Source organism: Arctopsyche grandis, chromosome 7 (genome assembly GCF_051622035.1).
Source record: "Arctopsyche grandis isolate Sample6627 chromosome 7, ASM5162203v2, whole genome shotgun sequence".
Lineage (NCBI taxonomy): Eukaryota > Metazoa > Arthropoda > Insecta > Trichoptera > Hydropsychidae > Arctopsyche > Arctopsyche grandis.
The window spans coordinates 13,193,262-13,220,789 of NC_135361.1; the positions used below are offsets into that span (position 1 = coordinate 13,193,262).

The 27,528-nt window shown below is 37.0% G+C and overlaps 3 protein-coding genes across 4 annotated transcripts; 1 reads left to right on the top strand and 2 right to left on the bottom strand.

Annotated features, from left to right (window-relative positions):
• The first annotated feature begins 980 nt into the window (after positions 1-980).
• On the top strand, positions 981-2,113 carry LOC143914272 (PRKR-interacting protein 1 homolog). Its single transcript, XM_077434429.1, has 3 exons — positions 981-1,201; positions 1,419-1,598; positions 1,661-2,113. The coding sequence occupies exons 1-3, from the start codon at positions 1,085-1,087 to the stop codon at positions 1,958-1,960; spliced, it is 597 nt and encodes a 198-aa protein (XP_077290555.1). The 5' UTR covers positions 981-1,084; the 3' UTR covers positions 1,961-2,113.
• Rpn1 (regulatory particle non-ATPase 1) lies at positions 2,097-6,816 on the bottom strand. 2 transcript variants are annotated; one of them, XM_077434424.1, is made up of 17 exons: positions 6,580-6,816; positions 6,413-6,469; positions 5,919-6,137; positions 5,764-5,849; positions 5,476-5,694; positions 5,241-5,399; positions 5,033-5,162; positions 4,739-4,964; positions 4,437-4,670; positions 4,218-4,366; positions 4,048-4,153; positions 3,807-3,973; positions 3,413-3,736; positions 3,161-3,345; positions 2,877-3,082; positions 2,684-2,802; positions 2,097-2,607 (listed from the first exon to the last, which is right to left on the bottom strand). In XM_077434424.1, exons 1-17 carry the CDS (start codon positions 6,679-6,681, stop codon positions 2,413-2,415), a joined length of 2,883 nt encoding a protein of 960 aa, XP_077290550.1. In that variant the 5' UTR covers positions 6,682-6,816; the 3' UTR covers positions 2,097-2,412. The 2 variants fall into 2 exon arrangements, with proteins under 2 accessions (XP_077290550.1, XP_077290551.1); XM_077434425.1 differs by having other exon boundaries at positions 3,413-3,600; positions 3,803-3,973; positions 5,764-5,834; positions 6,580-6,763.
• A 1,824-nt stretch (positions 6,817-8,640) lies between these two features.
• On the bottom strand, positions 8,641-26,950 carry Lis-1 (LisH and WD40 domain-containing Lis-1). Its single transcript, XM_077434466.1, has 10 exons — positions 26,790-26,950; positions 18,990-19,145; positions 12,132-12,285; positions 11,907-12,053; positions 11,671-11,827; positions 11,410-11,587; positions 11,191-11,326; positions 10,954-11,109; positions 10,671-10,866; positions 8,641-10,593 (listed from the first exon to the last, which is right to left on the bottom strand). The coding sequence occupies exons 2-10, from the start codon at positions 19,025-19,027 to the stop codon at positions 10,520-10,522; spliced, it is 1,236 nt and encodes a 411-aa protein (XP_077290592.1). The 5' UTR covers positions 19,028-19,145; positions 26,790-26,950; the 3' UTR covers positions 8,641-10,519.
• Positions 26,951-27,528: the final 578 nt, after the last annotated feature.

Here is a 27,528-nt window from a genome sequence, read left to right on the forward strand (position 1 = left end):
TTTAAATTTACACTGTATTAACCTTTTGTTGAAATTCTAGATATGCTTGATTATGATTTGGTGTGATGGATTTTAAATGTCTATCAGTTCATCGGTACATATATTTCAATACGATTGCAATGCGGTAGTCATCAAATTTTCACAGAAGATTGCACATACATTCTTGGCCATGGAAATTCTGCGGCATTCGAACCGTGAACGGTCCTCGTATGAAGTCATCGTCTCTTCTTCATCTTGCATCCTAACTAAAAAAAAAACTGTTGACCTTGGAGGTGCACTGTTCGATTGCATCTGCAACGACTCAACATACATCTGTCGACGTCGCTCATTAAATTATATTGTTCCGTTGTTCTATCGTTCCTATTCACCGCTAATCGTCGAGTAATTTCTCATTAAAACACATGTCTAACGATGAATGCTCGAGAATATAAAACATATTGGTGCTGAGATCGCCAGATGTTTAAACTAAGCAAAGAGTTGTGTATTTTGTTTTGTATTTGACTAATCAATGCGAACACTATTAATGTATGTTCATACCTATCCAGCACGACCCGTATCCTGCAGGTGTCATGCAAGTGCGGATAGTATTCTTTGGTTCATTCTATATGGACGCGCATGAATACGTAAATGCGCATGCGCGAATGGAGTATGAATACGTCCATATAATGTACCAAAGAATACTATCCGCACTTGCATGACACCTGCAGGATACGGGTCGTGCTGGATACGTATGAACAGGCCTTTATTAGATTAAAACAAACATCTTGGAAAGGAAAAAATACTTTTTAATTCAATTAATATTTACAGTATAATATGGACCTATGTATGAACATATGTGCAAAATAAATAAAGGAAAGGAGAAAGCTAATAATCGGTTGAGAATTAAATAACACGTTCAACACAAATAAAATAATACATAAATATAGTCATATTTTAAGTGGTTTTATTTTAAATACAATTTTGAATATATAAGCCAAATTATTTATGGTTGAATTTATCTCTGTTACGATCGGTTTTAGTTGTCAAACATGATAACCTTAAAATTTGACATTTATAATTGATAGAGGTGCTCTAGACGTACAAAATGGCTCAAAATAAGAAAAAAGATAAATCTAATGATGACGAAGAAGAGAGACCTCGCGTTGTTAAATGTCCTGCTGATTTGCAAAGATTACGAATCGAAAAACTCATGAAAAATCCCGTAAGTCTGCTAGAAATGTTTCGACATTATTATTCAATGTGAATTTTATATATCCTTTGCTAACTATTTTATGAATATGAATCGCTATAGTCTGAACTTATTTTGAGCTATTTTCAAAATACTAATATTTAAATAAAATCAATAGTGACATATTTTTAGGTTATGTGTATTTGTTTTAATATAAAGCTACGCCATTTTGAAAATAGTAAACTTTCAGGCCAAACCAGTAATAATTCATGAGAGGCCGAAAGAGAAAGCTATGCCTAACGCTCCAGAGTTTGTAAGAAATGTAATGGGATCCAGTGCAGGTGCTGGTTCCGGAGAATTCCACGTTTACAGACATCTCCGTCGCAAAGAATATGCCCGTCAGAAATTCATACAAGAAAAAAGCGAGAAAGTGAGTGCATTAACGAAAATCAAATAATATATATTGAAATTATTAAATTATTTTATTTCCAGGAAAAACTAAACGAGAAATATCATGAACAATTGGAAAATAATAAAAAGGCTGCCGTCGCGCGTACAGCAAAAAAAAGAGCCAAGCGCTTGAAGAAAAAACAGAATGCTAAAATGAAAGGTAAAAAACCAAAAATTGAAAACAAGTCGAGTGAAAGTGAAAATTCAGATGAAGACAGCGATGCCAGCACTGAAGAAAAAGACGTGACGTCCAATGAAAATTCGAGTGATACTCCCAAGGTAAATGACGACAATAAAAAAATTGAAGAAAAACCAGCTTTAGAAACAAGTAGTTCGACATAAACGTGTTCGCATCGAAAATTTAAATTTGTTAAGACTGCTCCTTAAGAAGCTTTCTAATTTGTTGTGAATCTTATTTGTAAGGATATGTATATGTAAAATAATATGTATGTATGTATAAAAAAATAAAACAATCATTTGATCTTCAAGAATTTTATTTATAGAATCTTTTTTAAAAAAATTAAAAAAGACAATACAATGAATTAAAAAATACAATAAACGCATACATAGAAACACCTTTTGCATTATATATGTTTATACGAAAAGTAATTTTTAAATGCGTACATATCGTCAGCATACGCTTTGTTTCTTTTTTTTTCTAATTCACTGTACTTAATCAATAAAAATAAAAATTATTTAACACATACGTAATCATCAATTATATTATTTAAAAGTAAAAAGCACAATTAAAAGTAATCCTCAATTTCATTAGTAGAAAAAGTTCCAAAGTCTTATTAAATCGCCGTCGCTATAGTGCTGTTCTCGTTCTTCTTCAATATGACGAAACCTTCCATGACAGGCGAAAGTGGAATATACTCATCAGAAGCCAATTCAGCACGTTCGCCAACGGAGAGCAATACAGGCGTGGAATGGGTGTGAGAACCTGCAATGGTTTTAGGTGTGCCGGCCTTTCCAATCACGTCTACAGCCTGAAACAAACAAATTAGAATATACATATATACATACAAACCGATGACTATATATATATATAATAAAAATACGTACCTGTCCAACGCGTACTGTGACATTAAGAGGCTCTAAATTTTCATCAAGAGTTACCAACCATCTCGGGTGCATGGCCGCTGCCAACGTATATAAAAGATAATGAGATTTTCCCAATATGACTGAAAAAAATAATAAAAATTTAAATATTCACATACAAAATTAACATCATTTCTTTCACCAAATCGAAACTTACTATTTTTACAGTCTAAAAATGCCGTTAACGTTACTAATAATCCAGCTAATGCAGTCGGATTTAATACTTGACGATCTGAATGTAAAGGACACAATGAAAGCGTGCCTTTGCCTAAATGACACAACCCTTGTGCCAATCGAACCATGAATAAGTGTACAGGCGATTTGGCGTGGAATAGTGCCAACGAACGTAACATAGTGGCCAATCTGCAAATTAAAAAATAAACTCGCTAAAAAACCTGCGTTTAAAAGGTAAATGAAATACGGTTATGTATTATGTATTACCTAGCATTATTAGTACCAGCACCGACTAAGCCCATTGCGAAGATGGCATTGTAGGCTACATCAATATCGGCATCGTGGGAATATTTGTTTAAGACATCTATGACTGGTAGTTGAGGGTTCGATACTGAGCACAGAGCTATAGCTAAGGGTACTGCACGTCTGATTGCCGGTTCTCCATAACGACCCTAATACGAATAGATTATTAAAGTAACCATTGGAATTATTACTCATTGTTAAAATTAATTAAATTACCAATTGTCCGAAGATTCTGGTTGACATTTCCGCTCCAGTTTCTTCACCGAGAGCGATTACAGCTACGCCTAAAGCGGCTACAGCTTGCATTGAGCTCAAGTCTTTCGGATCTTTTCCATCTCGGCCTTCCTTTCCTTTAGCGTCTTTACTGCTCTTGCTTTTGGTTGATTTTTCTGAACTAGAAGATTCTCCGCTGCTACCACTTCCACTGCTGCTGCTACTGCTACCACTTCCGCTGCTGCTACTGCTTCCAGATTCCTTATCTTTGTCTTTCTTGTCTGATTTCTTAGAAAATGCGGTATCTTCAGCCGATGATTGTTCATTCTTCAAAAAATTTTTCAGTCAATTTCCACGCTTACATATTTTGAACTACATATATAAATAAATCACTCACATCAGTATCGTAATGTTCCGAGCAAATGTGAAGCATCTCTTGAATGACTAATACGTCTCCAGTTCCAGCATAAGCGCACATGGACAACACCGCCAAAGATAATGATTTCAAAGGATCACCCAATACTTCCAAAGCCGCACTAGTTGCTTCAATAGCACCCTTGCGACCTGTCATGTAAATAAAAACACATTAAAAAAGAAAATACAAAAACACACTAAAACAAACGTATTCCAATACATACCTAAATAACATAAGCCTAAACCGAGAGGCAAAAATCTCGAATATGTTGAAGATTGCAAATCTTTTCCCCCATTATCGATAAGTCTCTGTAGGATAGCTGACGTTACCTAAAAATAATTATTGATTTATTTAATGCTTAAAAATTCAGACAAAAAATCATAAAAGGCATACCTCAGCATCACAGGACCCGACAGCAATAAGACCACAAGAAATTGCAGCGAGGGCTACGACCTCCGTAGTACTTTTAGGATTGCTAAGCACGGGTATCAACAATGCGATTACATCGTCGCGCTTTGTTCCAGCATAAGCGAGACCGAGCCCTAAAAATAGCGTTAATAAGTAACAATACAACAACCTACAACATATTGTGTAAAATGACAAATGCAATACCAAGTACACTCCCAATTCGCAATGTAGGACTTGTATGAAGAACATAATCAGAGAGCAGAGCAAGAGCAGGATCGCATTCGTTTCTAACTCCACAGTTGACAATACCGAGCGCTAAAAGCGCACCAGACTTAATGTGCTCATCAGCAGTGTAAAGGAACTTATCAATGGGTGTCAATCCACCGTCCACATCCCAAAGATGTACCATGCCCAAAGAAGCAGCCGCTGATAACATACCTAAAAAACCGAATCAATTATTATTTTATACAACAGTATCTTAAATTAATGATGAATCGCAAACAAACCATGATCCTTATTCTTATACATCCACTTGTTTCCATCTTCGGTGGTGACGAGTTTGTCTCTGCCAAAGCCAGCGTTTACAAAAGCATTGACAAAAGTGGCAGATAGATTCTGTCTGGCAGAATCGATCGGATGATCGGACAATAAAGACGGACGCAAAGCTGATCCGGCGCTCTCCAGCCACGATTTGTATACTTCTTCAGGTGTCTTCGGCTCCATTATGTCCAACTATAAAATGGAAACATTATAACATGCCGTACACTTTTTAAACGCATACGAAAATATAAATTATTAACCTCTCTGGCTAGACTTAGGAAGTGATCGTTGACGTGTATATTGAACATGATATTACGCATATCTTCATCTTCGACGTAGAATGCAATTTGTTGCCGTCCAAGCATATAGCACAGTTGTTTACGAATAAGTCTAAAATAAAATCGATATCAATAAGACACGTTCACTATGTATATTTAAAAATATAAATAACAAGTTAAAATAACTTACGTATCTTCACATTGCTTGAAAATTTCTTCACATTTGTCCTTATCGTTTAATTGCAAAGCTATTATCATCGCACGAGGATATTCCTTGAAGCGCAAATAATGTTTGAGAACTCCTTGTAAGATGAGAGTGGCTTCTGGCTCCTCTACATAACTCGCGCAACTGATCAAAAACAAATATCACATCAATTCGATACAAATATATAATAATATATGTATATTTTTAAATGATCACTCACCCGACTAGGTAAAGGCATACTCTGGGATAGTTACTCTGCTCCATGTGTTGTGTGAGAAGATCCAAACGATCAATTTCCATCAACAAATCACACGCTTGAATCTCTGCAGAATGACGCATATCAAATCGAATGACACCTTCGACCAACGGTAATAACTGATCTTTTATTTCAGTATCTCTCTTCAAAGCCCACTCTTCGGCAATCTCTCCTTCCAACTGTCTATTATTCAACACACAACAATTATAAACTGATTACATTCAAAATGTGGAGCTGAAATGCGATAGTTACCTGACATATTCGTGACCCCAATCTCCGACATCGTTCATCGTTCCCAAGAGGCAGTACTTTAAACATTCTCTCTTTGCTGCCGCTTCCTAAAAATGAAGTAAATACAAATACTCTGCTCGATTACTTATCGTATCGTATTATTTTAATTAACTTACCGTACTTCCCGTAACGCCCATGGCTAATACGGAAACGACATCGGCACAAAATCTCTTAGTTTCGGCGTCGGTCATCTTTTCGTAAGCCTCTTTGATCGAAGGATAGTGCTCTCTCAGGAATTTGAGCGGCTTGGGCACCGACGTCATAGAAGTGGTCGAAGTTCTGATCAAACTGCTCAGGGTCTGTAGGGCCGGCTTATAGAGCGTTTCTTCCGAGCCCTGATATCAAAATGCGGTCGAAATAAGTACTCGATTCATCAATCATAATAATTGAGGTTGACCAAAACAAATAAAGTGGAATTTGTACAACGTAGTAGAAAGCGAATATATTACGATTTGATGACAAAAAGCCCACAAAAGTATTCACTGATGACTAAAAAAGGTATCGATAATTTCAAGTGGTATGCGAAAAATGCATCATCATGTAAGGACAACACATGAGTTGCACAAATAGTGAGGTGAGTACACAAAATAGTGAGTGCAATGTAATATACCTTGAGTTTGTCGACCAGCATGGTGAGGTCTTCCTGCAGACGCTTGTCTTCCTCGGACTGAAACAGAAAGCGCAAACAGCGCTCGGTTAGGCGGGGTTATGTTTGGGGGCGCAGGAGCAGCCTCAGAGAGGGGAAGGGGAAGGGGAAGGAGCGGAAACGGAAGTTACCAGGTCATCGTGCGCGGGTGCGGCGGCGGCTGCGGCGGCTGCTGCTGCTGCTGCTGTGGCGGCTTCCGGCTTCTTCTCTTCCTGCTGCTTCACGTCCTTCATCTTGACGAGCGAAGAGTGTCAACTAAAGTCGGCGAACACCGACGAGCGCAAGTCACCGCCGCAGACCTGCCACCTTCGGCGTGCTACACAACCACAACGACAACTGCACCGCACGAAACTGTCAAACTAAATATCGTTTTTGATACGCTTCAAATTAATTATAAAATCATTTCCATCATCTTCGGATCATTTTTCATTTCAATTAATATAATGACAATTTTTTACGCTTTTTATAAGCGCGTTATATTTAAATTTCTAATTATTTCAGCGCATATGCCGATTTTATTTACTTATCAATTTTATATAGAAAATAGACTAGACCTTGGCAAAATTTACGAATAATTTCTAAACGTTTAAAATATACACAATTAAAGTTATTCAAATTCTCTTCTCTACCAGATCATGTCGATATCGGACTTAAATAAAGTGATCATTTGTATTGGTTTTACCAGTACAATACTGGTTTTTTGGATAACTATTCTGTAAAATCATGAGATATAACTTTTTTGGTAAACGGACTACTAGTCATATGTGAACCATTCACAGGACAACCGGTCGCTCTAGATCGGTCACACGTGATCACCCGTCACACTAAAACTGGTTGACCGATTTTAGGGTGTGACCAATTTTAGTGTGACAGGTGATCACATGTGACCGATCTAGAGCGACCAGTTGTCCTGTGACCGGTTCACATTTGACTACTAATCACCGAACCAACTTTTTTTATATAATACTAGTGTTATGCCCGTTGATTTCAACGGGTGGTTTCGAAAAGGAATTGAAACACGAATAAAAATAAAGTTATATGTAGTATAATGTAAGGTAATTTATACGCGCACGCGCACGTAATATTAATCGTAATAAAAGTGGCACATTATACATTTAGCAATCCAACCCATTCGAAATGATGAATGTTTGTGTGCCCTAAGGGCAGTGCCGGTTTTAGGGGGGGGCTAGGTTGGGCGGCGCCCAAGAGCGCCGCATGATGCGTCAAAGGCACTTTATCTTTTACATCTTTTTCAAAATGATATCTTCTATAAAAATATTGGCTGTTTACCAGGGATAAATACACATGGCGAACGACTTTTACTTTTGATCATAAAACTCAATTAATTATTGAAACTTTAAAATTTTTGCCTATCACTAAGTATAATTTTAACCAATTTTTTGTAGAATTTTATGAGCATTAAAAAAAATTAATTTTCCCATAAATGTGCAACCGAATATTTTTTACACGGCTCTTATTGTTAAAAAGATCTTGGTTTTGTATTTGTAAAAGAAAGGGTCACCTTAGCATCAGCCGATTATTTATTAATCTCACTACACAGCATACATACATAAACGTATTGCTGAAGTCTGATTTAAAATGTTTATTATAGTTTGCTGTCATTGCACTTAACATACGAATCAATTTTCTTGGGCGCAATTAACAATCCAAAAAATTCAATATCGACATGCCCATTAAATTTAAACATTGTAATGGCAATAATTTCGACCTTCTGCAGATAAATACACACATTTCTTAAATTCAATTCAAAATTATAGGTCGCCCAAGTACATGTTCTTGCATGTCGTCTAACAAAAAAATAATAATTAAACTTTTGGTAGTCATCCTAATGTTTATTATTCATTCATTTCAATCTGAAAACAGGAAAAAAAAACAAAAACTTCTTTTGTATGAGTGTTTATTTACAGAAACAATATATGTATACCATACAGTTGTAATGTAATTAATTAAAGGTGGATAGATTAGGATTAAGTAGTATGTATATATAATATATATAAATAATTTTTATTTGATAAGCTGGCAAAAGCTCAATCATCACAGGCAGATCATAAAATTCTTGTACAAAAACACTCCCTTTTTTGATAACACAATACACTTGGCAAAGCATACACAGTGCTGATAAATATACAACTAATCTGTAATTTTACATTACTTTTATTTTTTTTTCTTTTCATCGAATTTGTCACACAATTGCACAAATGTTAGCTGCAATATAAATATATATTTATATAAATCTACTAATAATAATATTTATAAATGACCGATGATTACTTTTCATATTTTTTCCTCCTCAACATATAAATTCAATATACAAGAATTCAATTGTATAATATATTTATGACTGTGTGTGGGTGTGAAATGTTTGTGTTTGTGCAATAGTAATTAATAACCAAAAGATACGAAATTCTCACTTTTCACGTCTCTTCAATACACTGACCTGCATCCGTATTGAAAATTAAACATATGCATTACCAGAAAATTATAAATATCGAGTGACACATGTCTGTATTGCATACTCATATGTACAGCGACATACACAGTCATACAGACATGATTCCTGTAAGAATACATACGAATTTTGCAAAAGAAGAAAACACAAAGATCTAATAATATTGTTGGAAATTTTACAAAGACTACATAATATATGTAAAATAAATATCAGTAGGTGTGAGAATAGTTTAACTTAAATTTAAATTACAATTAAATTATCTCAATATTTCAACTACACACTAATCTGTACTCATTTTAAAAATATACCACAGACAATTTACGAAAGCCATACAAAAACTAATGAAATTGCACTATCTAATCGAATATCCAACTGGAAGAATGTTTGCATTGTTGCATTTAAATTTTTCAATCAACAAGCGAAAATTTACCGTTCTTCTTTTAATAAATTATAATAATACCGATACATTGTATATCCAAGCGATAATTAACGGGCTATTTGTAAAAATTCTTATAATTTCTATTTTCATAAAATTCGCAACACAATAGTTCTCCATTTATGATTGCAATCAATTTGAATGATTTACCATTTACTACTCATCGCTAATTACAATTCAATTCATATACAAAAACAAGTATATCTCACGGCTGGTTCAGATGGAATAAAAAATTCGTAACCTATTGAGCCACCGACATATCTTGACACTTAGTTTACATAGTTTTTTTGTTAATTTACTAATTTTATTAAAAATATGAGCATTGAAATATCCCTTTAAAACAGTATGACTACTAGGTACCTAAATAATTGGGGGGGGGGGGGGGGAATGTATGTAATAAAAATATTGCATGTTTACAATACAAAGTATTACAAAACGTGAATAGAAAATAAAGCATTATTGGAGTTGTCAATATTGAAAACATAAGTTCGAAACAGTCGGCGTAAGAACATCGACTGAAAAGATGAACTCATGGATGTTAAGTGAATAAATAACAAGTTACTTACCAAAAATACTTTATTTTCTAATTTTAAATTTGATTTACATAACAAACTGACTGTATATTCAAATTTGAAAGTGCTTAGAGAATTTAAAAATGTATGAATTGTATTGTATTATAGCATGACATACACATCTATGTAAAATGACTAATAATAATAGACCATGAAATGATTCTAAACCAAAATGCAAGTCTATTTGTAAAGCATCACCGAAAATACAATCAGTAATTGGCACATTTTCTTGTACCGAAATCTCAGCATGTTGAAAAATACCTTTATGCTATTCTTACCTTTCATGTTTTGCCGTTGCTTATGACTTCATAATATAATATTCATAAGCATCATAAATACTTCCGTGTAGCATTATTATATCGAACTTGTGTAAAATTTCTAAGTAAAACGATATTTACTCTTTCACATCAATTTCTTACGACTGAGAATATAAATAATACATCATTCATATAAATAATATTAGAAAATAATATAAACAATATCAATGATTCAGGTAAGGATGTGCAGCAAGGATGATTCATGTTCAAAAATGAAACACTACACAATTGAACGAACGTTTTTATCTGAACCACTTATTTTTTAAATTCTTCTATTTAACGGCATTCCCACACTTTAACAGATTGGTCTACACTTCCGGAGATCACGTAGGGTAGCGTTTTGTGGAAGTCTGTAAATACAAAATGACATTTAAGGAACAATCGAAATACTAAATGCATATTTTAAAGAAATAAACGACAAATTTACCAAGGCTGGTTGCAAAGTGTTGATGAGCGTAAAGAGTCTTCAAACAACGTTTATTTTTTATATCCCAAACGCGGAGAGTTTTATCGTCAGATGCACTGAGTAAATATCTTCCACCAGGGTGGAAGGCTACTCCTCTTACCCAGTTATCGTGACCGGCCAATGTCATAAGGCACAAACCCGTGCCGACATCCCATATCTGGAAAAGTAATCATTTAATAATCGTGTTAATAATATCATCATATTTTACACACATATAAAACTAGTATATATAGTATATACGAACCCTTATAGTTTTATCCCTGGAACCACTAGCTAGGAACGGTCCTAGGTGAGCACCTTTTCTATTGTCATGACCTGCTGCTTCATTGATTGGCCCGGATGCAGTGTCAGGTGCCCATGCTACACATTCGACAACATGATCGTGGTCACGTAACTCCACCTACAATACAATTTAAGCCTCAATAAAAAAAAAATACAAAATTAATACGCTTATTAAATCTGAAACGTTAATAAAACATACTTTGCAATCTTTAGAAGCTGTTTGCCATATTCGTACTGTTTGGTCATTCGAGGAAGAAGCTATGAGGGAACCATCGGAAGAAATGCGAATCATTCGCACCCACTCTCTATGTCCGGTGTAAGTTTTCACACAATAACTATTAAAAGAAAATTCAATATTGTAAGCTTATATATTCAAGTCAATGATGTATAGTTGAGTATTAGAATAAAAAGATCATACCCTGTGGCAACATCCCACATCTTTATTGTTTTATCGCGACTACCAGAAAAAACAACGTCACCACTCGGTGCAAAAGCTACAGAAGACACATTGTGATCATGTCCATGCATAGTTTTAATGCACTCGAAAGTCTGTTGAAAGTCCCATAATTTTATAGTCATATCGGCGCTGCACGACACTGAAAAACATATGAATCATCATCAATGAGTGTGTATTGCGAAATGGTCGAACAATGCGACGAAAGAAGACGCTCATAAATACCTAATAATTTGCCGTGATGATCAAATGCAATATCCTGTACTGAATCGGTGTGCCCCTTCAGGGTTTGTTCATATTCGCCACTTTCAAAATCCCAAACTTTTATTGTAGCATCTTCACTAGCAGACACCATCATACTAAAAACTGGATGAAAAATCACCTGCAAAAATGATACAAAAAATTAGCTGAAGAATCTATTAGGATTAGAAAAAAAATTAAAACCAATAAACTGATTATACCTTTGTTATTGGAGCTCGGTGTCCAGTTAGAGAGAACTTCTCTGGCGGACGTGGAATCCATTCTGCAGGGGTTCGTTTTGCTCGCGTTGGAGCACCTTCAATAAATTCCTTTTGAGCTTCAGAAAGCTTCGATTCTAACTCCATCACCTTGAATAAAACATACAATAATTATAAAAATGTATTACACACACAAAAAAAAATGATTATATTAAAATTATTTGTTACCTTCTTTTGTAATCTGATAACAGATGTCCACTTCTTCTCGAGGAGACCACCAAACTTTCGGTCCATTTCGCCGGGCATATCAGCCTCCTTCTTGAACGCTTCGAGTGCATCATTATAGCCATTACTACTCAAATAATCAGCGATAGCCTTATTACTGAAACAAAAAAAAAACAAAAGAAAATCAATTACATGCATCATAATTCCATCAATATGACATGGCAATCATAGTTTGAAAATTAAATAAAAAAAACTTCAGCACAAACGAGCCAAAATAAGTAATGCAGGTACACCCACGACTTCCTAATTCTTTTTGTTCTCGATCGGTTTACTGAATACAATTGCACATAATGAACGTTGCGGTGGAATTCATTCGGAACTGGTTCTACGTGTCATCTTCTCCAAGAAACAAACTAGTTATACGAGATAAAAATTGCAATACAATGACACTAGACGAGACATAAGTGAATGTCATTCAATCAACGCCTAGTGAACTCTTGATTGATGTTTGTTTATTTATACTTAGAAAACACATGATATGGTGGAACAATTCGATCGGTCATATACGAGCGCGTCCATTGACGAAATTTGGTGGTTTGAAAAGTGAAACAAGATTAACCAACGGATAATAAAAAAAAGTAGCCGACGCCGCTATGTGAAACCCATTGAATGCAGAGGATGAATCAGATACGCATGCGTAGTGTGGAAAACGGCAACATGCAAGAGCGCCACAGATAATCGACCGTAACAACGTTTCGTCAAGTCAACAAATTTCTATAATAGCCACGTTCGCCAAATATTTGCAACAACGTCATCGCGCTCTGTAAACATCCCACAGTCTCAAAATCAATCATCCCCCACTGTGACAACATACTTCGTTCTCAAGCATACTAATCACAAGTAGTGCGTGACATTTCAGACATGTCTTTCCTTTTCCTTGCATTTACCATACGAGTACCTTGGGTCCTATAATTCTCGATAAACCACTTGATGCTCCTGATTTATGGTTCAGGCGGGGGTTGAAATAGCCTTTTCTTATCTTACTCTTCTTTTCGGAATATTTAGACAATAAAACAACTAAAAGAAACAAAATCGCTAATTTCAAAACCTTCTAATGAATTCGATCGATGAGAAAAAATACATATCCAATTACAAGGCCCAAGCTCTACTACGATTAGATTAGAGCTCTTTCGTGGTATAAGTTACGATGTATACAAAGCAGCCTATAAATAACTGATCAAGCACATAAATGCAAATCCTTAATCGAAACCACAAATTTACTGTATGAAAGGGCTCTATAGTGGAGATTTTATCTTCCCAAATAAATACACAACTTATCTCAGTGATTTTTCGCTTGTCGACTCTCAATGTATCAAAATAGATATTAATGAATAATTTTATTTTATTTTACATATATATACCAGGAAGGCTAGACAGAAAGACCACAATGCGCCTTCCTAGACAATTAATTACAAACAATGCAGCATTTTTATTACATAAATCACTGTATTTCGAGAACCAGAAGAACACGAAATTAACAATTAATTGAGACATCTATGGATTTAGATTTGTACATAATTTTTACAAATTGTACATACATTAAATACGGAAGATTTGTGACAGCAGGTAGGATGATTTTTTGCCAATTTTGAGGAACCGTTTCAACAATGATGAAATAAAATTGGCAAAATCTGATAAGAAGCGATCGACTTGGAGTCACAAATATCCAGCTAACCAGCAGTATAGCGGGATCGAACCCAAAAATCACTTGATGCTAAACATACACGCTACCACTGAGCTATACTGCTGGCTAATGAAATGATTGTAATTGGCAGATCCACAAATCAATGAATCTACCAGATTAAAGACTTGCAAAATGGAAGAGGAAACCAGACGGTTATCTTTTTCCGACCGGCGCCATCGTACCCAAACTACTACTACTATAGTCACTGACAACCATATCATAATACAAAATCCGACGGATGTACATATTTGATCTAACTTTTATACTTTTGCGTGTATAACAAGCTTATACGCGGTGACTATGAAAGAATACAGTCCATTATGCCGTAAAGCATATTGCGAAGAAAAATAGCAAACGCGAATAAAAATTTTGCAACCACCTCTACGATTGAACATAACATATGTACATACTTAGTCCATTCCGTAAGAGAATTATTAGCATACGAACACCGGATGCGATGACTGCTATCGGATGATCGAAGAGTCTTACTAAATAACAAATCAAATTTGCATTCCTTTCACGCACAGACGAAAGCCAGAGAAGAGAGAGGTCCTTCTTTAAAAAAAAGCAATCTAAAGACGTGTAAATTGAAAGCATCCAAACTGGGCAGGGGGTTGTTTTAAATATTTTAAGACAGGCCGGCTGGTGGAATAGCGTCGTACAATTCAAGCGACCGGTATCGATCCGTCGTGGGAGGTGGGTGGGTGGTGGACCAGCTCGTAGGGAGAATCCACCTACGCAACGGGGTGAAACTTACCCCCGTTTGCGTCACGCTTATTTTTCTACGTACTGTTGTAGGCCTTTTGGGATTATTGCGCAACTTGAAATACCATTATTATTGGAAATAAATCCCAGATCCGCACTATCTGCGATAACAGTAATACGATATGATTCATCGACATTTTTTCGTAGTAACAGAGAAGACACCAAAGTGCATCAAAGATATGTATACAGACACACTAATTTGGGCGGCTAATTTGGATACGCAGCACTTGTACGGCTTATTCGATGCCCCATAACATTGTCTTTTAAACGGATCAACTGTTGTGCAACGGAGACCGGTGACGAAAATTGACACATATCGATTCAAATAAGGCCAATGCGAAAATAATCCGTTTACACTTGCGAAAACTAACGAAATAAAAAAAAAAACAGAAGAAGTGCGACAATGTGAGAAGAAAGCAGACTATCTATATTATGAAGAAAGTTATAATACAATGCAATACATGAGAATCGCGCACATTAGGTACACACGAACTAATATCGACTTTCACTCGTGTGTAAGATAAAAAAAAAACCAGTTCGGCAAAAATATCTCCAGCTGGGATAAGAGCTACCAAATTATCATTGTAATATTACAATGGAAGAGCAATGGCGAGTGTCTGAAAATATCTGAATATCGTGCGCAACGCGTTGCAGATAAGTGTTTCCCGGTTCGAAGCACTATTATCAATAGTTGAGCGCAATACCCTACGTACAATGGAACGGTCATGACGGATTTCGTCAGTGAGTCATTGTTTGCAAAATACACAGCTGTCAAAAAACGAGGAATTCCTTCAGCTTCGAGTACTACGCGCAAATGTTCTGGGTAGGGGTAGTTCAGGTTCCAGACTGGATCCGAAACAAAACAACGACCCTCTAAAAATACACCGATGACTGGAAACTCTGCTACGCAAAACTTCTGCCCGTGTAAATTGTACGTTCAAAGTCCAAATATACAGGAAATGCTTTCCATCAGCTTATCTTATGTCAGAGAAAACAACGCGTCAAATCAGTGTTAAAAAAAAAAACACCTAATCATCAATTATATACGCGTCACTGGCAAAACTGCTACCCAAAAATTCACCAAGCATTGATCATTTAATAAAAACACAATTAACGTAAACGATACCAATACTTCAATTGTAACGCATGTGTCAAATTATTTTTTGAATGTATGAAAGTTTTTTAAATGAAAGTCTACTGAAGAGAGGATTTCCAAGGGAGTTCTAAGTTGCGCCATATTGGTGTCGTCTTTTCTTTTGTCGAGATATTGATCTAAAAAATAATAATACAAAAGAAAACCCCGGGCAGACTTGGCTGGCTTGCAATCCCCGTTAAAATGCCATTTTTTAGTCTGAGAAAGCGTCCCTGTTGAATCAAATATGTTCGTGCTTCGTTGGCATATTGAAAAACAGAACTTGACTTTGGCATTTTAAGTTGAAAACTCAATTAATTTTCAATATTGAGAAGCCATTGTCAGCAAGATTAATGAATATGGGTTTCAATTCCAACACTTTATCCTTCACAACTACTCAGCTTGCAGATCCACAGATCAAAAAAACGAAATCAACAGCTTATTTTCTAATCAAATTTTCACAAATTCCACTTTTGAACAGAATTTTATTTCAAATTCTAACACCTATATACACATCTTTACAGCTTACGACTCCTAAACTAACGTGCATAAATGATAAATTCACACATGCACAAAAACGACCCTTTCGAGAGGAACAGATGCTGAATGCAAAATCATAACACGTTACAATTTAAAAAAATAATAATAACACAAAGTGAAAAGTTATAATATACGAGTAGTATAGTAGAATTGGCACTTTCTATTCTCTTTTGGTTCGGCCAGTAAGTAAGTAGTAAGAAGTATCGGCAGGTGAACGGCTCTACCGTTGTTTTTTTTTCTTCTTCTATTACTATTATAACTCTCGAATCGTTCCAAACCATATCAGTACTATCGATTGTAGAAATGCAAATTTGGCGAAACGGCACACGCGAGCGGAAAATGGTAATTCTAAGAAAAATAAAATCAAGCGAAACATCGACCCAAAAGTAGTAGGGGAAACCCTTCACCGATGAACTTGGCCTCGCGACCGACGTTTATGGGTACTACCTTCACGCATTTTACAAACGTACTTATTATAATATATTATTATATTGCCAATATATGCACATGCTAGGTATTCAAGCATACGCCGAGCGTGATAAGGGTGCCCCGATAACCCTGCAGTCAATCAGAGTGAACAACGACGACAATCGCAAATTGCCGTATGGTGACACGAGCTGGAATCTCGCCGGACGCTTATCTCTGTGTCATTATGTTAGCTGATGATGCCGTCGTCGTCGTCGTCGATGATGGATGGTGGAACATCTCAGGTATGTACCATCGAATATGTACGGCGTAAGGTACTGCCACTTAGTGGGTATCTAACGTGGATGGATGGAGGGCAGTGATCCCAAACGGCGAAACATGCAGGTCAAATCAGAACGTAACTGTACACGTGGATTGTTTCCACGGATTCGATAGGAATTCTGCGTTATCGCGAGAGCATATAAATAATTAATGCATACACGTCCATATCTACATAAAAACAATACTCCCAGCACAATGTCCACTGCTAGTATGCACTATCATCGGCTAGTCGACGGCCTCGCTTGAGGGTCTCGAAAAGAAATGATCGATGGCCGATCGTTAAACTACAATATGCAATGCAATATTCTCACTTTTTGTATTGTATACAAAGGCCAGTGTTCATTAGCTTGCCAATGTCATACAAGTGTTAGTTAAGTTGGGGAAGTTTCAAAAATATGAAAAGAGTTGTTTGTAGCAGTGGCGGCTCGTCAGAATTCATAGTGAAGGGGCTGCAGGTATGAATCGGGCTGTAGTAGCTCGTTGACCACACCGATGCCCGAATGCAAACAAAAATGGCATGAATGTGTACATACTACATTGGGAGGATGCAGCCCGCAGCTCATATAGATGACAAAAATAGTATGCATATGTACTATAATGGGAGGTCTGCAGCCCGTAATCATATGGTCGAGCCGCCACTAGACTGGCTCAATACCGTCAATGTTTTCAAGGGAGATAAATTTCAGGCTAATAAACCATAATTGAAATATCTTAAGAGGTAATTAAGCTTAGCATTGCTTTAGACTTGGGCTGCCCTAGGGGGATTCAAATCTAAGCGACGAAAGATGAAACGCCAGCAGTCGCAGTTTTCGTAACATTTATATTAGAGTCTAGTGGTACTCTGCCAAAGGAATGTGTGAAGACCAAGCTTTATTTCAAATACATGAAACCGTTGAATCAAACCGTCTGACCGTATTTAGGTAAGGCTTCCCGCTCTACGTTTTCCGCGATGCCCTGCATTTCAACCAACCTTTTACACGGTTCGTTTCCATTCTCACCTGTGAGGTCACCCCCTTCAAAAGGTTAAATAAAGGACAACGCCGAACGGAAAACCGCACCTTTCCTGTACAATATGGATATATGTGCATGCGCAATAATTGAGTGATATTTATCTGAAGACGGTATATACCAGTCAGTGGTAACTGGTGAAATATGTATTTCGTATACATCTCACTCATTAGAAGACCTCACCGGATAACTGTACCGCTGTGTAAAAGTGTGAGAACGACTTCCTGCCAAATTAAACCGGTACAACCATACATAGTTCAAAACGAAAGGATTGCCGTGAAAGGTGAAGGTTGTATAACAATATTGAATAAATTGAGCGAGCGTTCGCAGAATTTAAGTGACGACAAATATGGAATACTATTCATTTTAGACCAAGTTGGGAATCATGTCGTGACCTTCTGCCTAGTGCGAATAGAGTGCATGAATGACGCGATGGCGTTTGCCGAATCCACCTAAGTATGTAGGTACGTACTTACAGATCGATAGACGAATGCACTCCAAATTCGTCGTCGGTGAGTCTGCCTGGAACCATTTTTGGGGTCAACAACCACGGCGGAATTTTATAGCGGAATTCGCCATCGCGTTTGTTATCCACTGTACTTGAGAGTCAACTATGACCGTGCAATTCAAATTTCGAATTTGCGCGAACGAGAAGAACAACACGTCAACTTTCACACAGCTCGATGTGAAACTAAACTTAGTCCGCGAGCAAGTGCTCCGATAAAACCGGAAGAAAAATGAAAATGTTCCGGAGAAACTTACACACGTGTGGATACGAGACGACATTTTGAGCTATCTTTGGGGACCTAAATCGAACGTTTTTAAACTGCAATATCGTAAAAATTCGAAAGTGGACTTTCGAAATGGTCTGCGGTGTGTATTAGTGGCCGTTAGGTATTAGTGGTCTTAATTGAGATGAACTTACAGTTCTTCCCGCTGCCGCTGCGACAACACCATTTTCATCGTGGTCGGAGTGTCGAGGTGGAGGGGTGACTTCTTCCGATAATGGGTGCTGCTGCTTTTTTCAGCTGCTTCAGTAGACTAGGAAGGAAGCTCACGCCGACTCACCGGAGCCCATCACCTGGTCGCAACACACAAACAAACAATTTTAGTCAAATATGTACACACAATATCGACGAAACACATGTTCTGACGTAGCAAACACACTGTCAGGGTTAAAAGTTTTCAAAAGTCAAGTGTAGCAGCCAACTGCTATGAACAATGTACCCATATCACGTTTCCCTTCTACATAATATCCATCACTTACACAACTATTAAAGTCGTTTACGCAGATAGACGAAGCCTAGTTGTAATTAAGCAGTGGTTTCATTGTCAATATGTACAGCAGGTAAACAAAAATCAGTGTCGACAGTAGCGAACGCAAATTTGAATGTTGGCAATTACCGGAAAGAAAATTTCTGGTACTTAATAAACCGGAAATTTTAATACGTATCCAAGTCAAAACTAAAAATATATAAATTGGATATTTTTACGATCGTTACGAATATTTTTTGAAAAAGCAAAAGATCACCGGTAAACAGCCTATTTACCGACCAAACGGGTTTCGCGAATCCTAGTAGACTCCACAATTTAAATTCAGAGACAATAAAAAAGAAAAAGGTTCGACAAAACGACACAGCTCCCCAGAGCCCTGATATAAACGGAGAAATTGCAAATTCAGTATGCGAACGAGCGAACCTGTTAGTCGTACTTAAAACTTAATTTTAAGTTGAAACCACCAAGGGGAATTTCTGTATATGAAATGACAAAAAAAAATGGAATAATAAAATCGACCGATTAGATTAAATTATAAGTAGATAAAAAAAGAACGAACTTGAGGCGGAAACGAACCGAATCGTATGAAACGGGCACGTTCTTGGCCTTCTGTGGTGAAAAAAGGATGTCTCACATCGCACGGTTTTTATTCGACAAGTCTCTCCTACATTTCTTCAAATACTGCTGTCAAACTTATATTAATACAAGGATTTTTGGCATGGGTTTCGTAGCATATATCAGGCGTGCTAGCGTTTTCTTTAATGTACAAAAATATCTAATAAAAAAAACACGTGCCGCGTACCTCATTGTGTCTGCGCCTTTACGATACTTGTTCATTAGTTGGGCTCACGCTTCGCGCTCAAAAACCAATTATTACGCTTCGCTGCGACATCTCGTTTCGACTAAGTGTATGTCAACAGATTTTTTACTTATTTAATAATAATGGCATACATGATAAAACATTTAGAACGACTGTGGGAAATAGTCGGAGACGAGGAACGAAACGGGACTGTATAGGACTCATATCTAGACGTTTTGTTTCCGCTATAAGACCTATGTATGTATTGTTGCGTAGTGCTGGGTTCAGGATCCAAACGAAAGGCCAAAGTCGCTTCACAGCATTTATTCAACGATCCCAGAGGTCCACGGGGAAGGACCGCTCACTCCGGAATAATCTGATCTACCGTGTGTACCTCCTTATAAAGGATAAGTTGCACAGCACAGCTTCCCCAATCTATAAATATGTCTATTGTCTAGGCACTTAAAAATCTACCCTGGCGAATTTATTGTTTACACACACACTCGCCCAGGTCTGTGAGAACTCCAGCGTATCCTTTGTTGCGGAGTCCCGTTGGCCTAATCCGGGGTCTCTATTGTTCACCCACGAATACACTTAGACAGTGGATAGTCTATCCCATGTTCCCACGTTACAATATAAACGCCAGGAACACGCGCGAAGGCTAATTTTACCACTTGAGACATCTGTTGACATATAGTCGAAACATGATATAAGCGAAATATAAGCGAAGCATAATATGTATGTGGGTTATTGAGCGTGAATCGTGAGCCTAACTATTGAACAAGTACCGAACTTACAAACAATAAAAAAAAATGTTTTATTTAACCCTTTGAGTGCTGACGTCTTTACTGTTAAAAGCCCGCCACACTGAATATTTAGCCAACATTTCCAGTTGAAATTGTTTTGAAATTCAATAGAAAGCAGGTACAAAAATTGCAGCTAATCCAAACAAACCCTAGATCGAGTTTTGTAAAGGTGTGTTTAGACTCACTATTATCTTGCAACATCATAAAATAAGCAAAAGAAGTCTATTAATGAATGTTTTTTTCCAAAACTAGTTCCATCTCCTAAATGCCAAGCCACAATCTAAAATACTAAACAGCTAGGTATATCCATCGGGAAATTCTGCTATGATGTAAGCCAGACTTTATTAACGTTGACAAATGAATGACACGGATTACACGACCCATGTCCAATGCATTTTTTTTCAACGCTACCTGGAAAGGCTGAGCGAGTAGTATTCTTGTTTACTTCGAAAATGCTCAAAACGCAACGCCTATCGGCGTTTTTCAGGCCTATGGACTCGTTGGCAAAACGCCGATCGGCGTTGGTCAGCATTCAAAGGGCACAATACAAACAAATACAATAAAGGGTACATACAAGTACCATTTAATATCCAAAGTAAATTATTTTCGAAGCAAGTACAAACATACATATATAGATCATTACATATGAAAAAAAAAATCACTGGTGGTTAAAACAGCTTTAAAAAAACCTTTAACATAATAATAATAGATAGATACTACACTCGAAACACACCAAATTGAAACAACGAACGAAGACACAAATCAAACGATCCACACTGACATTTTCGCAAATGATAACATCTCAATTCGATAACTTCGGGTACGTCCTCGTTTAGAATAGTATACCTACATAGTGACCTACGCATTAGCAGCGCGGCCAGATGTGGGTCAGGCATTTTCGTCGGTCCCTCGGCAATGAAAAATTGAAACAATTTTCTAGGGCACCCTGTGTATACATATTATATATATATATATACAATAATCGCACAAACGATGGTCCCCCTCGCGGAATATGGCGGATCGAAGAGAGCCAGCGAGCGAGAGACGTCAGAAGGTCGAAATCATCGCCGTATATAAATATGTGCATAATTTGATAATTCGACGAGAGAACGGTTACGCACACGCAGCGTAAAGTACATACAACATAAATATTTAAAAATAAACGAGTGTTTATTTGATTTCCGAGAAATTCGTACATTATGATTATGACGACACACACTCTCGCTGAAAAAGCTTTCGCTTTCGATCGAAATATTGACCGGAACGGATGACGGTCAAATATAATTACACACATAAACCTATGTATGTATATATATATACATGCATACTTAGTAGAAAGCAGATCAATGTAAATAAACTGCGAACGTCGACGACACGTGAGGGAACTCCGAAAGCGAGTCAGTGCTCGTTGGGTAATAGCGAGTGATGAATCAAGAATGAGATCATCGACAGCTGGTCAGATGAGAGGGAGCTGGTAAAGCAGTCAGATCAGCCGGTGGTCCTTGCCTCGGTCGACGACTGACCAAATCTGGACACCTTGCCAACACTCAAACTAATGATACTTCCTCATAGCACACCTTTAATCACTTGTCTAAGATACAATAGCACTGATTTTCCAGACTACTCTACGATATTGAAATTACAACCTGTCGACCTTTATACGCGTCATTAGTGCAAGTGTGAACTGAACGTTCCAAAATATTGGATATGTATGTATATGTATACAAAAATTGCATACATATTCAGCTGAATAAGTAAAAGGGACTGTAAAAGCAATTATAATGTTGTCCATATATGGTGAGGTGATGCATCATATTCGAATTATGTACCAAGTTTTAAAATTTAACGGTTCACATCTAGTAGAAAATTTTAAGAAAGAAAACCTGATTTTCTATGATAATTCGGAATTTGAATTGGGCAAGGTTATTCTTACCTTTTGACTATATGGAAAATATCAAATGTGACCCGAGTTTATTTTAATGGATGGCGTCACGCACATTCGCATATTTAACAAATTCACAAAAAACTAACATCCAACAATAAAAATTGATTTTCAATTTCAGAGTTCCGTATAAGTATAATATAAAAGTATCTCACAGTGATTAAAATCCCACAACTCTGAAATTTTTCATTCCAAACATCAATTTTCAAAGAACCATCTGTTATCATTATACAGGTTGAATGTAAAATTAGAAACTCATAAAGGAATAGTAAACTCATATTTACTAATTAGTAAATATGAGTACCGAAAACTAACTATAAACTCAAAATAATAATAAAAACAAACAATTTAGTTCGAGCCAGGGTCATTTGATAAGCACCACCTACGTACCAAATTTGCGCCATATGCTTAGTAATAAACTGTCAATATATCATTTTTGACATTACTACGGAACTAAAACGCGTAAAAAACTATTACGATCAAGGCTTTTCAAAAAAAAAAAAAAAAACAACAACATATCTCATCTGAATCGACGATACATACAATATGCTAAAAAGCAATAAAAGAGTAAAGGTCGAAAATTTCCAACGTAAAAATACGGTGATATCATCAAAACAAATAGAAGAAGAACATTTAAGAGGATCTCTAAACGGACTATTTTCGAATTTGATCAAAGAAAATTTTCCATCAGAAAAAAAAATCAATATGTACCTTCAAGATACACACTTACAAAGCACAGTTAAACACTCGAGCAATTCCAGTATCGAGTCACGTGAATATTCAAATTATTTCACTTAGTTCCTCTTTCACTTAAAAAAAACACAGCATCTCCACTATAGCGAATTTTTCACAGCACTTGATTTCACTGACAACAATAATAACAGACAGACCGAAAGCATTGCGAAAAGCGACGACGAGAAGAGAGAGAGAACGAGATCAGCGTGCAAACGTTCAAAAGACAAGACACGGAATGGCGTTCTGATTCAAAACAAACCGTTTCTAATTCTAATGTGCTGACTCAACACTAAAACGTAATGAAAAAAGACCCAACCAACCAACATTCAAGGTGTGTGTGCTTGAGTTCATATATATTAGGATCAACCTCAAAGCTGGTCAGTCATCCAAACAAAAAAAAAATCCAGGATTTGGGGGGATACGGTATGCATGTGCTAAACAAATCCAAGAATGACAATTATATGATAAAAACAATGCCATGTAAGGAAAATAAATGTTGTGATGTGTGTGTGTGTGTGTGTGTGAGTCATCGAGTCAATATGGCACACTGGCACTTTACACCGAATTTTACAAGGTTTCTTCGCTATCACGACCTTGTTCGTAATTAAAAATTAATAATGCATTCTTGTTCCAGTCCGTCCGCATTTCGAAAGGCATTATCAATTGAATTATAAATTATATAATAAAATTACCAATCGTATTTGTTGCAATAATAATAACGGAAAAAGAACACAGTTGTTATATTTTTATTGCGTTGACATCTATTGTGCAAGCAAAAAAAAAAGAACGTTATAATTAAAGCAGACTTCTAAATTTGAATGTGGCATTTAATGATGCAGTTGCATAACTGAGCTTTCTAAATATCACTTTTAGAAAAGTTGCACTGATCAATGCACTTCGAAACATCACTATTCTATATCGATAAACACAATGTGTGTATATAGCTAGAGCCAAAATTAAAACTTACATACATATTTGCAAACGACTCATTTTGGTTTGGAAGATATACGGTATGTTTGCTATGTAATAATAAATAAAATATATCATAATCTATGTATACATATTCTTTAGATTCCATTTAATTTGTATGCACATTTTTTAGATTCCTTGATTTGAACCAAATTTTGCAAAGCTATACTAATCCAAAGAACATGGGCTACTGAAAAGTATATAAACATATAGAAATTAGTTGGATAATGAGGATGAATAATAATTAAACACCGTATTTTGACCAGGGCAGTATCCTCTTGGGGCGAGGCAAGTTGCCAATGGGGCGTATTGGTAAGACATTATATAAAACAATTAATATCTAAGGGCTCGCGGAAATGTAACAAAAATTCGCTTCTTCCACTATTAACTTAAATATGTCATTGGCATTTTTTTTTTTGATTAATCAGAGGAAGAATTTTGGTCCTTTGCAGTTCATAGAAAATATTTAACGCTAATATTAGATGTCCATTGATTCGGTACTAATAATTACAATCAATATATCATTCCATTCTTGTTTAAAAAATAATTTTAATTTTATAAATTATAATAATAATAATTCCTCGAAAAATATAAAAGCAATTGCCCAGTTCGGCCTATGAAGTGACCTTGTACTATAATGAATAAAGGGCGGATACTTATTAGGGCAAAATGTTTTTGGGGCGTTTTAGCTATTATTAACTTTGTAGGAAATCTTTTTTTTTATTTACTATTTTATTTTCAGCATTATCGGAATGTGTATTGTTATTTGAGGTTGACTCAATGACTATTCGTATTCTAATAATGACTATCCGATCCTTAATTAATAATGGTTTGTGAAATTTTGTAATCTTATCAATACAGTTTATTATTGAAAGTTGGAGTAATTATTAAAATGTCTAAACGTATGTTCATAAATTGACTCAATTACAATTAAATGGGCGGAATCCGGGTCAAAAATATATCGTCAACGTGAGTCCGCATAAGGTCATTTGAAATTATTATGTAAATATATTTATTAAAGGAAAGGCAAAAAATTACTAATCTTATTATAAGAAGCGATGACATTCTATACTGCTAACTCAACATATTCAAATTATCGTATTGAAAGAATGAATACGATTTGACAATATCGAGTGAGAGAGGTTAAATACAAAAAAAAGTATATTCTAATCAAACAACAAATTAAAATTGGCAAACATCGCAAAAGAGCAGGAAACGTCGTCGTCGAACGTCACAGTAGGTGAAGCGAAATTTGCGACATTATTTTCTTCGAATCGAAAAACCCACGTAGGACGTGCGGCCAAAAAAACACAACCAAAAGAAAATATTTAAGGCCGCGCGAACGATTCCGATCAAAATCGATCACACAATATGGCCAAACAGACAGACGGACGAGACAAAAACGAACATACATACATAATCGCACACGCTAAATTATGCCAAAACGATGACGACACACGGCCGACTCGTCGAATCAGCTGACGTACGGAGATTTTATTCATTAATTCGTTTCAATCATTTTATTTTTAGGTATAGAAGGTAAACTCATCGAGACGCTTCGGTTTATCGACATGTTGGCAGGTGACATTGGCAAACTGACAACACTGGTCGACGCGTACAAAAACCGACATTGTTTGTTTTTCCCGTCCCCCATTCATTACGACATTTGCCTTCCGTCAAAGCGATCACAAACGGTCGGGAAAAATTCAAAAACGGAATTAAACACCGATGTTGCTAGAGGGGAAAAATGAAAAAAACAAAGGAGTGTGACATTTGAGTGTGGCGAGCGCGATATCGACCGACCGAGCGAGCGATGCAAATGGTGGAGAGCGCGGGGGGAGAGGGGGCGGCGGAGGGGGAGGGGGGGGGGACACGCGGGGGCGACTTTGACAGTTGGAGAATGGAGTTGGAGGTGGAGGTGGCAGAGTGGTCGTCGCGGCGAGGAGTGAGGAGCGAGTGAAGAGCAAGAGCAAGAGCAAGAGCAAGAGCACTGACTACACCACCACCACTCACTCCCCTGTGGTGGTGGGTGGCTCAGCAGTGATCACTGATCACCGATCAGTCACACGGCAGTCCAACCGTCACCAGCAACGGCCATTTTGGAGAGTGCGGAGACTCCTCGCGGGACGCGGGGCGAGCGGCGCAGCGCGGGGCGGAGGGGAGGCGTGTTGGGGGGGGGCGGGCAGAGGAAGTACTCACGTGTGACGCGGAGACGAGGCGGGGTGGGCGCGGCGAGGGGGCGGGCGGGCGGGCGAGCGGTCGACTGCGACGATCTCGCCTTTCGCCCGTCGAACGCCGAACGTCGCACGAAACTGACTCAACGCGGAAAGTCGCACTCGCATTCGACTCTTCTCAAACTCGGGCTCGCCACCTCTCCCGCCTCTCCACCTCTCCACCTCTCCACCTCTTCACCCCTTTTCCACCTCGTCGGTTTCAACTGTCAAATTTTGTCGCTTCTGTCGAATCGCTCTTTGCACAACGTTTCATTATTTTTATTTGACTTGCAAAACCTTGAAAATGTTCATTTATTTTGCCTCTGTGGTTTCGATAAATACCCGACTAAATGTGCATGTGCATACTTTCAAACCATTTACAGCTCGAAATAATACAATAATACGGTTCGATGATTACATCTCAAATGTGAATCGCTACCAGGATGACCGCCGCTACGAAAATCGCTCGCGCGGTCTCCTGTCGCATGAAAATTCGACGCACAGGAAAATTGCCGTACAGAAAACTGCCCAAATATTGCTCAACAAATGCTTTTTTATACGAGATTTGGGAAATTTTAAGCAATATTTGGGCAGTTTTCTGTACGACAATGTTCCTGTACGACGAATTTTCGTGTGACAGGAAATCCGTGCGAGCGATTTTCGCAGTGGCGGTTATCCTGGTAGCGATTCACATTTCGGATGTAACCCGTTTACCAATAATACAT